General features: G+C 38.6%; 1 protein-coding gene across 4 annotated transcripts in view; it reads right to left on the bottom strand.

The window, feature by feature from the left end:
• Positions 1-14,693, bottom strand: part of LOC131303373 (histone-lysine N-methyltransferase SUVR5) — a 29,662-nt gene that overhangs the window by 5,580 nt on the left and 9,389 nt on the right. For all 4 annotated transcript variants that reach the window (XM_058330209.1, XM_058330213.1, XM_058330212.1 and 1 more), the window contains 6 exons: positions 10,321-10,431; positions 3,060-5,795; positions 2,212-2,373; positions 1,545-1,661; positions 1,354-1,457; positions 1,120-1,257 (listed from right to left, as the gene is read on the bottom strand). In XM_058330209.1, coding sequence (XP_058186192.1) covers positions 1,120-1,257; positions 1,354-1,457; positions 1,545-1,661; positions 2,212-2,373; positions 3,060-5,795; positions 10,321-10,431 — 3,368 coding nt within the window. The remainder of the gene's footprint in view (positions 1-1,119; positions 1,258-1,353; positions 1,458-1,544; positions 1,662-2,211; positions 2,374-3,059; positions 5,796-10,320; positions 10,432-14,693) is intronic.

Below are 14,693 nucleotides of genomic sequence, written 5' to 3'. Positions count from 1 at the left end.
AAGACGCAACACGTAGGGAAGACAGCCAAATTGTTTATGTTGCATAGCACATTATCGTCTCACATAAAATAAATAAATAAATAAAAAAACATCTAAAAGAGAAATATCTCAAAAGGACACAATTCTCATTGAAAAAGAGCACAGTTAAAACAATCAGGAATCCAATCAACAGCGTACATGTCAGGTCATCACATACTTGTGGTAACTAATCATTTAGAGAGTTCTGCACATGATGGAACATATCCATAAAATTCTAAGTTCACACACTGTTCCTATCTTGGGATTCAAACGATTCCCTTTTTTCCGAATTTCTTAATTCTCCCTTGAAACTTTTTGAAATTCCTATTTTTACTTCATCTCACTGGACACTGGTCCAAGTGTCCCTGGAAAGAGAAAACACATCCGAACAGGGGACAGGGAACCATGTCCTCTGTGTGTCCATCCATTAGAACAAAAAGAAACGGTCAACAAGTTGTTCGTCATTGCCGCAGAAGGTTTAGGGTTTTGTGTTCTTCATAGATTTCAATAACTATAGATCAACAAAACCAATTTTAGTTTACTTAGTTTGGAGCCCCAATCGTGTACACTGTACACAAGAGAACAAAAGCTGACCACACATCCATGGTAGTGAGTAGTCATAGTCGGATACTTAAACTGGGATATATGTGTCTGGGCCCGAAATAACAGCCATAACTGAAACGGTGAGAACTCTTGAAATGTGATTCTGGAAAAAATAAATTTTGAAGGGACTAAAAGGTACATTAATGAATGCAAGTATGTATTTGTTTCATATAGTTGACATCTGCTTCTTCGTAAGAAACTCTACGAAGGTGGCGTATAGCGCAAGTTGTACCTTTATTTTTCACAAAGGCAGAAGACAAGTGGCAGCTCATGCATGAAAAGTGCTCGCATTCATATTGTTTGGTATGCTGCCTTCCGGTTATTGCTTTTATAGCGTCTGAAAATTAGTAGGCTTAAATACAGCCTTAACTTCTACGTCTAGATTTCAGGATGCAGGTGGTTCTTTTGATTCGTGAATATGCTGCCATGTTAGCTAGAGAGAGCTCCAAAGTGAAGTACATCACATGCCCATGGTACTAAAACTGACTACTCCCTCACCTGTGGTTGATATACCGAGAAACATTTCCATAGTTCATTGCGTCAATTATATATGGGACCTGCCCTCCAATCGATCTGCTCATGTCACTACTGTGTGCATCAATGTCATAGAAATATCCCCAACTTTCTCCTCCATACCTGAAATACACAAATGGTTGACGAAAATAAAGAGTAAAATAAGAAGACTGTACGATAACTAGCAGACGAAAACATCCTTCTGACATAATGCCAAACCTATTCCGCCGCTTATTTGCTTCCTTTTCATCTATAACCTCCCCGACATACTCGCAAACAAATGTGCCTCTTGGGATTGCTTCTCTGGCCCTAACTGCCCAACCCTGCGAACAACATGAGACGACGTCGATGCAGGACTCGTTATTACCGCACACACACAAAAAAAAGAAGAGTGAAGAGAATAATGATACCTTTTTCTCAGTTTTGAAGACTTCTAGCTTAATTTGTACGCCATTCTGCAAAACCCTATTCTGACAGGACCTACTGCAGCCACATGAGTAATTGCATTCATAGACCAAGTAACCCTCCTGCAGAGACAAACTTAATGCAAGTGTTTGATACAGGTTCATCCATGATATAACAACTTGAAAGTTCAAATCGCTATGCATGAAAAAGCAGGCTAAACAGCCCTAGTTGCCTGTCATACAGCAGAAATGGAGCTGCCAAAACAAGATTTGGAAGTTCATGGCTTATTGATCTTGTGAATGAAGAAGCTTTTATCATTCTACCACATGCTTTTGACAAAAAAATTTACAGGCAGCAGACTGGATCAGTTTCATTATACGGCTATGGTGGATAAAACCTGTAAATGCATAATTTTATACATGCTAGGGCTGCCTGGGGAAAAAGAAAATAGCATTTGTAAAAATAATACAAAACCAAATTCGAACAGGATGTCGTAGATCTGCTCTTTCAAAAGAGATTAGGAGTTCTTGCACAGCACAAAAAGCTTTTCAGATATTGTCCTGCTTTAAGAACCTAGGGACTAGTGTATATGTGCACACGCAGGGGCATATCTACAAGAACAGTAGTTGTGGTAAAACAATCAAAGAAGAATATTATTTGAAGTCACTTTACCTCCAAAATGATCCGCCGCTTCTCATCATATGGAAATCTGCCGCGCATGGGTTTGCCATATATATCCTTTGCATCTTCATAGTCATTGTCAAAAAGGTATACATGATCGCACATTCCAGGAGAGCATGATGAATGAGTGCAAGCACACCCCAACTGCAAACTCTGCATAGAAAGAGTAACCAGAAATTGCAATACATCACCGTACTTTTAATGGTACTCGGATATAGATGAAGAGAGGCCACTCTTACTCCAGTGAGCTGCAGTAATCTAATTTTGCCAAATATAACTCATAGTTTAACATCAGAAAGACTCAATCCCACATTCTAATGGGTGATTGATAAGGTTTGATTTCAGATGTTGCGATAAGGACATTAAGGTATGTTAAAGCATCCAACTCAAAACCAATTGGCAATGAGTGGAGAGGCCGCTAGGCTCATATACTACTGCTCATATACTACTTTTGCAGGAGATAACAAACGATGTGGGACAAGCTCTAACAATCCCCCGCACGTGTGACCCCTGACTCGCACGTGGTGAGGTAAACAAACGATACAACAAACGATGAACCATTAACGACAAAGGGAAACCAACCATGAACAACATAGAGTCTTGTCCAAAAGCCTAGCTCTGATACCATGTTAAAACATCCAACTCAAAACCAATTGACAATGAGTGAAGAGGCCGCCCAGGCTCATATACTAGTTTTGCAGGAGATAACTAACGACGTGGGGCAAGCTAACAAGGTACAATACAGTCATCAATCTTACATATCAAGTTAAAATGTGAAAATCTATATAAGCTGCATCAAGATAACATAATCAAGGACTAAATAAGCAGAGTAACATTACCTCCGCTTCAAGACAAAGGGATTGATCAAGCAATGGTTTCCTGACATATCTGAAGCTCTCCCAAGGCATAGAGTATGCAGTAACTTGGCCACTAGAACTATCTGGAACCATGCGTATGGAATCCAAAAGATTTTCATCCACTACACATATTATTGGAACTGATTCCAACCCAAAACTTAAGTCATCACATAAGATGAAGGTTTTTGGCAATGAATTCTGTTTTAAATGCCGGAAATCAATAACACAGTGGCACTCATCCATCTCCCATTCAGGATTCGCAGGATCTGCTTGAAGTTCAGATCTCAGCCTCAAAACATCTTCTGAAAGAGGCCTCAAAGAAGGAACCAAATGTTGATCTGTCATTGGTTCACATCCTTTAGGACAAATATACCCCTCTCTATGCCATTCAACCAAAATATTATGTTCACTACAGAGTTTTGCAGCCTTCAGGTACAAATGTTCTGGTAACAGTTCAAATTTATCCTTCAGCAAGGCTTGGAGACTGGCCTTGCAACATGCAGAGCGAGCAATGGATAAAATGTCAATGTTATTTGGACGTGGTTGAGTTTTTTGAATTTCAGAAAACAATATCTTTGCAACAGCTGAGCACTGAGATTCTGCCAATCTACCGAGACTTCCTGCCTCAGTTAAATGAGATCCCACTTTCATCTCCCCAGTGACAACAACATTTGATGCCTGGATTCGTTTTTTAATACTTAAACTGCCCCTGTTCCGAATACGATATGCTGCGGATCCTAGACCTTTTCTGAATCTAGGTCGGCTCAGTCTCCCTGATTTCATCTTATAAGAATAATAATGGATACCCCTCTTTGAAGGGCGTGGTACTACAGAATTCAGCCCCATATGAGCTGCTTGATGGTGACGGCCCAGGTCTGGCAGCAAATCAAACTTTAACCCACAAAACCTGCAAATGAACTTCCTAACACCACCTTGACTCTCAATGTTCTTCATATCAACTGAAGCTAAATTAACCAGGTCAAGTTTCTGCACAGAATCTTCACCCACTGACATGATAGTCTGTTCAACTTCTGGCATCTTGAGATTTGAAGGGTGTACTGAAATCACGTGCGACCATAACTGCTCAGGATTTCCAAAATGTGCACTACAAGCAATACACTGTAGAAGCATGCATTGTTCAACGAATTCCACATGGTGTCTCTCCTGCACATGTGTTTCCAAAACCTTCTTATTAGTGAAAGAATCTAGGCAAATGGCACAAACATAACCTCTAAACAGCCACCGGGCTTCCTTTTTATGATTATCCATCCAGTGTGCACCAAGTGCTTGGTCATCTGAAAAAAATTTTGAGCACATTTTGCACTTGATAGTATTTGGTACTTGGTGCCCAGTATCTGTAGCCACTGGAACTAGAACTGATTGTTTGACACATGAGGAAACTTCTGTATTATTTTTTTCAGCATCAAAGCCCCAAAGCCTCCTCAGTCTCTCTATTTCACTGCAAACCAACTTCTTCAAGAAATCCCCAACACTAAAATCCTTAGAAGCTTCGGACATGGCCCACTGAAATTGGATTTCCTTGGGAACTGGGTTTCTTAGGGACAGGATACTTTTGAAGAGCCTGTAAAACACCTCACATGCTTGATGTAAATGTAGTTTTTTCTCCCGAGAGTAGCAATCCTTCAAAAGATCCAAAAACACTTCCTTTGAAATTATCCTGCTCTTCCCGTTCCTAGCACGTTTAAGCCAGCTAGGCAAGTGATTTTCACAATATAGAGAATGCTTCTTTGGTATTTCTAGACAAGGATTGCTGCCGTCATGGGTACATGAAACTATGCAATGCGGTACCTCAGCACCTTCATAGGCAATCAAGCTCCTTTCATTAGAACTCTCTCTACCAATAACTGAGATTGGATCCACTTGGAGGGGTGCTTCAACTTCTCCCACTAAAACAATGTCCGTGCAATTCGTGGTCCCTAGCCTGCTCATAAGCTCATCATGCTTTCTCTTGAGCTTATTATCAGGCAAAGTGAAGGTCATTGCATCGCGGGGTCCATGTTTCTTGCAGAAAGAAGAACCATATTGAGACCGATGCTTACACTTGGTACCATGAGTGGTTGTACCTTCGCACATTGGTGCATCAACAGGAGGAGTAGCCTCTACTTTTGCAGCACTGCCAGCAAAACGAGAGGCCAAATGCACGCAACAGTAGACATCACCTTCGTTTGCCCACCTTACACACTGCCTTCCCTTGGCTTCAATAAAAGCAGCACACTGGCGATTCTTAAACACCTCTCCATTCCCAGGCGTTATTTCGACATCTCTAGTCTGAATGACCTCAGAATTTTCGGCTTCCACTACAATCTCACCCCATGTATCAGCCATCTTTCTAGGGGAGTCTTTAATCAGTGCTTCTTGTGTACTGGTATCTCCTATTCCCTGAGCATCAAAAAAGCAAGTGTCAATGTCCATAGTGATAGCTTGATGTGAACCCTGGGTATCAACCTGGGACGAATGTGAATCAGCACGACGAACTTCCAGCTTGGGTCTCTTTCTGCTTATCGGAAGCCCTGTGCCCAAAGGACTACTACCATTAGTCTGTTGGCCCATGTCTCCGCCACTAGGTAAGGGATGGGATGTTGAAAAACATTTCATAACTTCCTGTTTCCAGTTCTTCCACTCAGAAACCAGCTCAGGCTGCATTGTTACATCTGAGAGTAAGTTGACTTCATCCCACAGTATGGAACCAACTAATTCCTGAATCCAAAAGGAATTCGTATCAGCCAGTACTAGAACAAAAACCGCCAATTACAAAGTGATAGAGGTTCAATTTATAATTGCAAATGCAAGTACTTACTCATAACATTTGAACCTACGTCTAGCTCAGTAAAAAGGAAAAAATGCCCCATTAATAGTCAACCTATTTTAATTCCCATAAATTACTTAGAAGGTTCTAAGACAAACTGTCATAATTTGGAGACAACAAATTGCATTGACAATTCAAATGAGAACCTTAATAAGGAGCTCTCAAATATTAAGAGTATAAAAGAACTGGAAAGACTGATGGCCCCATATACGAACCAATCCGTTCATTCTTACCCCAATCTTGCACATAGATTGTTCATATCTCGTGCGCGACCATAATTCACACAAAATTAACTGCATATGATTGAGTCAAAGAAGAAAACTTCCATCTGCTTCCTCCGAAAGAGCCTAAATGTCTTGTAACTTAAAACATTTGAGCCAAACAAGTTTTATAACTCTTGTAACTTAAAAATATATAACCCAAGTTTCCAATTATTTGTAAATAGTAAGCAAACAAAATTGCCCAACAGTACACTAGTTCTTACATCCATCAGCTTAAACATAACAAAATGCACCACATCAAAAGACAACATATTCAAACAAAAAAAATATTCCTACTCATATTTAGGAATTTACATATGTTTATGTGATATCATTCCTGTTTTTTTTTTTTGATCGGAGATATCATTCCTGTTAATATGTATTATAAATGACATAGTAACCTATGGTAACAATTGTTTGAATTTATTATAGTTGTAACTTGTAATTTTGTGAAGGTTTAGAAATATACTTCAATCTATGTTACCAGACATTCCCATCTACTTTAGGATTTGTTTTTCGCTTCATCAAACACGTAAACCATTTTCGAAATGTTTTGTTTCCTTAACTTTACGTTTTGATGGTAATCAAAACAGACCAAAATGAAATTTTGACCTGGGGATTGCATTCAAGAAGCTTAATTCAACGACCTCAAAATAAAACAAAGACGACAAGGGATGCGAATAATCAGGCAGTTCCTCAGTATTGTTGTTTTATTCTCCACTAGAACAGACTCCATAGGTACAATTATACACTCTACTCAACAGCAAAAAAATATTGCTGACTGAAAATACGAGGAACCAGCTAGATGATGGTACCATATAAACTTATTCAGGGCTACCATTTTTTCAGTAACCTGATTGATGTTTGTTGTTCTTCCATTAAGAGTCAAGACCATTCACTGTACTTACCTAAATATTGTGAGAAACTGTTTTTTCCCACTTTTCCGCCATGTAGGCGTGGGTGAAAAATTAAAAGGCGTTAGCGGAAGTGCAGAAATGCTAGGACTTGTCATGTCCAATGTTGAAAGACTGAGTGCCTTTATCTAACTTCTAAAAAGAGCGAATGCCTGTGATCCAAGGGCGAGATCACAAAAGGTTTGTGGTTTGCCACAACGAAGTGGACTTCAATATTTCCCAATCGCGTGAGGAAGAAAACAAGAGTGAAATAAAATTACTCCATTGAACGGCTTAATGAAGTGGAATTGGTTACAAGGAAAAGTAAATGGTACGGATAAATCAAGTACAGGGTACTTGGAAAAGTAAAGTTGCTGGAAATGTAAAGGATAATTGAAAGATAATTGGAAGCACTAAGCTTATGTGGTGTTGGAACCCCAAATAATCCTTTGAAACTCCAATTTTAAGAAAACTGGAAGCGCTGAGCTTATGTGGTGTTGGAACCCCAAATAATCCTTTGAAACTCCAATTTATAGACCCGTGGCAGTTTCACGGCTCATGAGGCGGTTAATGGACCTGTTCTTGTTACCATCTGTCCCACTAAATCCCATAAAAACAGGCCCTTATCTACCACTACTAGAATGGGTAGGCAGTTGTTTGAAAACCAACTGAACATGGAGTCCAGATTATGAAAATGTGCTTGCCATTTTCTTTTTCAGTTAAACTAACCCACCAAGCATCCATAACTGTCTCCACTTCTAGAAGGATATCTCAACTGCTAGTGGGCCACTTCCTTCTTTGTAGCAACACATGCCCAAGCCAATCTCCAGTACTTCCAAATGTGCACATCTCCGAACAAATCATCATAAAGGAAGATTATCCGGTGCATTTCGCTCCATTTGGATTTTTATTAATTGAGCCTTGCTCCAAATCACAAAATAAATGCGGCCCATTAATTTTTAGTCCGAGAAACTCATAACTATCAGCCCAATTTAATTAATACCTCCAATGCTTGGTGCCAAAAATGGGTACAAACAGAAGCATAAGCCAACTTCCATGCCTTTCTGATTTTCAGCAAAAACAATTTCTACAGGACAATAATCTAAAACAAATATGTCAAATAAACTATTGTGAGAATAGCATATGTTATGCTATGTTTGATTGAAAAGGAACAATGGAAGAAGCATCCCATAAGGAATGAGAGTTATCCAAGTTATTTGGTTGGATGGAAATTAGAGGACAAAGAAGGGATTACGTTTACTAGAATTCTATATAACCTTATGTTTTCATAGGGAAGAAAGTCATTACCAAAGAAGATTTGCTACCAATTTTACATATTGCAATGAGATCAATATGCAACCCACAAGGACAATTGAAACACAATCCGAAGAAAGGATAGACACTCAAATCTAGTTAATCTAGACCAATAACCGACATCTTGAGAGTCCAGGACAAAGACAGAATCAAGCGACATACAGAAATGTCCCTCAAGAGAAGTACAAGCCAATTAGGAACAACGCTCAAGTCCCTAGAGCTAAGCCATCACAATAGACAGACAGATCACCAGAAAATAGTAAGAATGTTCAAGCAATACCAGAAGAGAAACATCCAGTCCATGCTTTACATGTTGCAAGCTAAGCTGACCAAACAGTATAACGTGATGACAAGGAAGCTTCTCCTTTTTCCCCACCCCCTTCCTTCATTCCATATTTCCAATGTATGATCACACATTAATACAGCAGACCCAAGAAAAAATTGGGTGTATTCATTAACCCTCAAAAAGTTCCTACTGTAAAGGAGGAGCCAACAGTTCGCTGTCAAACCCGAAGAATCGGTCCAATTTGGCTGCTTTTGGCAAGACCTAAACCTAATGCATCAAGATTTCTCGTTAACTTCTTTTAGTTTGCCTGGTAAGTGGTAACTACTAAATAAACATCCATGGGAGTGGTGCGCCAATAGCCACAGCAGTGGAAATCACGAGACAGCCATGGGGTAATGTTCACAATGGCGGTGGTGGTCACATACTATGTAGCACCGACACTTCAAAAGGGCGCCGTGTCCACGTATTGGACACGGGGACACGCCCAAATACGTATTGGACACGCCACATGGCGTGTCCAATAATTTTTATTATTTTTTGATAGGGGACACGCCGGGACACGGCTGGGGGTCAAAATGTAATATATATTTTTAATTTTGAGGGGTTAATATGAAATTATTCAAAAATATTTGGGTTAAACGGTAATTATGCCTTTATTTGAACCATGGTAATCTTATACCTTCATATAGGACATGTCTTCATCAACAGTGGAAGAAAAGAAAAAATATATGTATACATGTATTTATCGGGGCGGTTCCGGGGACACCCAAAAAAACACCTAAAAAACACCTCATAGTTCCCGATCAAATTTTGATGATCCAAGCCGCTCAATGTGATCACAACGTGATTTTAAATGTACCCGCGAGAAATCAGCAAAAAAAATGACCGGGAAGGGCTTTATCTGAACAGTTTTTTATGAAACGGTTTAAATAAAAACTGCTCAAATCAAGCCTTTTTCGGTCATTTTTTTTGTTAATTTCTCGCGGGCACCCTTAAAATCACATTCTGCACACATTGAACGGTTCAGATCATAAAAATTTGATCGGGAACTATGAGATTGAGATTTGGGGTGTTTTTTTAGGTATTGTTTTGGGTGTCCCTTGAACCGCCCCGTGTATCTATATATTTATTTATTTATATTCGTGGTATGTCTACCGCCGTGTCTGTATCCCCATTTTTTTAAGAATTGCCGTGTCCCGTGTCCGTGTCCGTGTCCGTGTCCGTGTCCGTGTCCGTGCTACATAGGTCACATAAAGCTGCTCCCATAGTGGAATGAACTAAACAAAGTTGTAGAACCGTAATTGTGACGCTTAAGCAAGAGTGATGTTAGAAGCACAAAGAGAGCAAATGCTTGCATGAAAAAGAAATCTTTTTTTGAAGAGTAACTTCATCCTTTTCTATTTGTAAAATAAATGTTCAAAATGCATACTAACAGACATAAACCAAAATGCACCAGCTCTGCGGACATGGATGCATAAAACTTGCAAATGGGGAGCATAATTGCAAACCAAAAACAAAAAAAAAGAACTTGAATGGTAACTACTGATTGGTTGTTTAGAATAATAAATGAAAACAGGGGAATATCAGATTCAAATAAATCCAAATGCTCCATCTATTTTAAGAGAATAGCTAGTCCAATAAGTATCCAGAGTTGGCCATTTACCTCCCGCAGCATTTCAACAGATTCAGCACTATCTGCAATCTGACACTTTTCTACCCAAGAGTGGGAAGAAAGCTGTAACCAAGCAGAACTTAAACAGCCCTTCTGTATCATCTGCAAAACAAAACAAAGCATCAAATATTGATCAGAAACACACAGGCAAAGATCACACGTAAACGAAGCACAGAACTGAATTTTATGGCCAGCATAATCTGAGACAATCATCGTCTAAAACTAGAACCATTTGGAGTGTCCAAGACAAATACAGGCCAAGCACACCATTCTATTATTTTTATTCATTGAATATCCTTCTAATGCTATCAACCAACAAATACAATCATCAGAAACCAAAGTTCCTTCCTTCACATGCGCTGGTTATAGTAAGTTTATAAGATTAAATTCCAATTTTGAGAGCCTGCAAGGATGAGACTCATAAAGATGCAAACATAATTCCCCCAATTGTGTAGTCCTAGATCAATAAAACTCCACAGATAGCATGCTACAAACATAATGAGAACTCACTGACAGCATGAAACAAGCATGTAAGTAGCTGACTGACATGCATATTCTTGAAGAACCCAACAAGCAGCCCTGATTAAAGCAGAACAGAAAGCTTCAGAGAGAAAATATTAGGCCACCATTAGCTCTAAGGTGGAACTTCCCACTGAAAGTGCAATTGTCATGCTTGTGATGATGCTACTGCTTAAGACTTATGAAAAACAAAAAAAAATAATGTTGTTCTTTAGGTGTTAATTAAATTGTATTCCTTTCCCTTCATGCACTTAAATTGAAGTAAACAACAACCATGATTAATTCTTCAAGCTGCGTATTCTTCCAATACTACCATCTAAGTATCATTCTAACTTGCATAATCTAGAAAAATACGTAGCTTCAATAGACAGGAAATGGAGATTAATCCGTGCTTAGGTTACATGGGCACTTCTAAAAGTATAAAGTTCTAAATGCATCACGTACAAGTGCTGGGCAATCCAACGTGTATAAATTCTCAAAGCACAATAGAAGTTCCATGTGTCTACCGTAAGTAGTTGGAGATAGACATTAAGAAGCACATTTAGTAATTCAAGTTTCCTGAAAAGTTGTGTACAACTCCACAAATCATGCATGAAATGTTCTATGGAACCTTAGAATTAGAAACACCATGTTACCTAAGAAAAGAAATGGAGATATTCTAAACCAAACCAAACCGAGCCTTATGTCCCAATCAATTGGGGTCGGGGTCGGCTACATGAATCATTTTTCTCCATTGAACTCTGTCAAGGGCCACTTGTTCACTCAAACCCATTAAACTCATATCTTTGTGCATAATAGCATCTAATGTCAATTTAGGTCTTCCCCTCCCCGCAGCATTGCTACGCAAAGCTAAACCAACTGCTCTCTTAACTACTGCATCTTCAGGTCTAAGGTAGACATGCCCAAACCACCTTGGCCTATTTTCCCTCAACTTCTCCTTTATAGGTGCTACACCTACCATCTCACGAATCGTTTCATTTCTAATCTTGTCTCATCTAGTCTTATCACACATCCACCTCAATATTCTCATTTCCGCTACACTCATCCATTTTTTTTTTGATAAATAAATAGTTATATTAAGAAGGCGGCATTAAGGGAATGTCACCCGTATACAAGAGAAGGCCACATAACAAAAAGGCCCTATACAATGCCGAGAGAATAGTAAAGCTCAAACCAATCTAAGAATTGGTTAAGGGATGGAAAACAATCTCCCTTGTCCCTACTGTACAAGCTATTCACCAAAAAAGATTTTATCCCAGACAAAGGTTTTTCCACCCCTTCAAAAACTCTTGAATTTCTCTCACGCCATAAGACCCACATTAAACAAATCGGAATCATGGCCCACAAACTCTTTCCACTACACTCATCTTGCTTACCTTTGTTTCTTAATAGGCCAACATTCTGTCCCATAAAACATCACTGGTCTTATGGCAATTCAATAGAATTTTTCCTTCAATTTTGTGAGTACCCTCTTGTCACATAGTACACCAATAGCGCTCCTCCACTTGAGCCACCCCACTTGGATCCTATGGGTCACATCATCGGCAATCTCTCCATCTTTACTAATAATTGAGCCTAAATACCTAAAATGGTCACTCTTTGGTATCTCCTAGTATTGGATCATCACTCTTTCTTCATGCGCACTACTGGTACCACTAAACTTAGATACCATATACTCAATTTTACTCTTACTTATCTGAAATCCTTTGACTCTAATATTTCTCTCCGAATTTCTAATATCGTATTAACACTCTAGCGGTTCCATCTACAAGGACAATATCATCACAAACAACATACACCATGGGATATCCTCCTAAAACTGTCTAGTCAATTCATCCATAACTAAGGCAAAGAGGTACGAGCTCAAGGCTAACCCTTGATGCAATCCTACTGTGATTTGAAATTCACTCGTTTCCTCTACTCGTAATCTAATGGTAGTGACGGCACCTTGATACATGTCCCTAATCACATCGATAAACCCTTTGGTCACTCCCTTTCGCTCCATCCACCATATGAATCGTAAGCCTTTTCTAAGTCTATGAAAACCATATGGAGATCCTTCTTCTTTGCTCTGTGTTTTTCTATCAATCTCCTTAATAGATAGATAGCTTCAAGGGTTGATCTCCCAGGCATGAACCCAAACTGTTTCTCTGACACCGTAGTCAACATCCTCAAGCAATACTCCATAACTCTTTTCCACAACTTCATCTTATGACTCATCAACTTAATACCTCTATAGTTGTTGCAGCTTTGAATATCCCCTTTATAGTTGTCTTACCCTCCCCTTAGAATTTTATTATAGCTTGCCTTTGGCTTTGTCCCACGAGTCCCTCCCTTGAGTAGATTACTGGATGGAAAAAGCTAACTAGCGTCGTGTGATGCATCTATTGTTGCATCCACTGATGTTCATTGCAAGCGACCAATAGATGCAATATTTGAAAAATAACTTGAGGTGTGCAATTTACATACTATTCAACCGAAGAAGCATTGACACAGACACCAGACACGAATATGAAACTGACAAACGAACACATTATTTTGCTATAAAAAGTAGGACAAAAATGTTAGGGATATATTCACTTCTACAAATATCCAAATATATTGTTGTGTGCAATTGTGCATATAATACAAAAAAATAAAAATTGCAATAAGATACAACAAATACGAAGAATCTCGATTGACATGGGCCTTGAGACATCCTCACAAAAAGGCCAATGGCATGGCTATGAATCCTTTCTTTTAAGAAAAAAAAAATACTCACTACAAATTTGAAGTGAATTTATATAGAATTACTAGAACAAACTATTATTTTTTCAACCTCATATGTCATACTCATTGCTCAAATTGTAAATTTTTTGATAAACACATGTTAGTGAGTGTTTAAGAAGTGACGACTACATATTTGTTTCCTTTTCATAAACACCAAAAGAGTGCCAAACACATTGCAACTAGAGTGTCGAATGCATGTACGAATTGAGCTTTTTTATTTTCTAATTCTGGACATGGAGAAAAGAGTATCAGGCACGGATATGTCACCTTTAATTTGTTCGTGCTTCTTGGTATTTAACACTCCAGAGCAACCAACTAACCTTTATCAACAAATTAACACAACTATGCTCACAATGCCATTAAAAACATCCAAATACATAACATGCATTCTCCGTATGTGTCCTAAGATGTGCCTATAAGCGGACTTGTGTGTCTAAATTGTGTCCTATCATGTCCAACAAAGCGATAATGATAAGTATCATCCATGGCATACTGAATCCGTATCCCAGCTTTCCTAATGTATCAGACAATCCAGCTCAAAGGAATTGTCGCACTTCATGCACAGCATTAATGCCCTTGCCTAATTGGATTTAACATATTTTTTTATGTGTTTGTCCCGTTAACAAAGAAACAACTTTATATTGTCATTTGTTCATGTGTGAAAGCCTGTATGAGCCAATAACTACATATTTATGTACGCATAAACAGCCCTTCATAATAAATTTTTTATTATATCCTGTCACTATGCCATTAACTTCTCGATTTTCACTGTATTCTTATTGCAATAACGACAAGTATATTCATTCCTTTATTGCTATAATATTGTTGCCGCCTATTTCGGTGTATCACATAATGCCACATTAAATTTTTTTTTTTTATTGCTCTTCTATCAATTATGAACTGATGACAACCTACATCTTAGTAATGCTATTTGTCTTCTATCGATCCATTACTTGCAAAAGGTCTTCAACTTCTTGCAGAATCCACTCCAATATTAAAAATAATAAAACAAGTTCAAATCCTAAAAGATTTGAATCACCAAAAAAGATTTCGCAAATATTAAAAGGAAGATTGAT

Source organism: Rhododendron vialii, chromosome 10a, assembly GCF_030253575.1.
Source record: "Rhododendron vialii isolate Sample 1 chromosome 10a, ASM3025357v1".
NCBI lineage: Eukaryota > Viridiplantae > Streptophyta > Magnoliopsida > Ericales > Ericaceae > Rhododendron > Rhododendron vialii.
The sequence above is the reverse complement of the archived record's forward strand: the minus strand, read 5'-3'. Positions and strand labels throughout refer to the sequence as shown.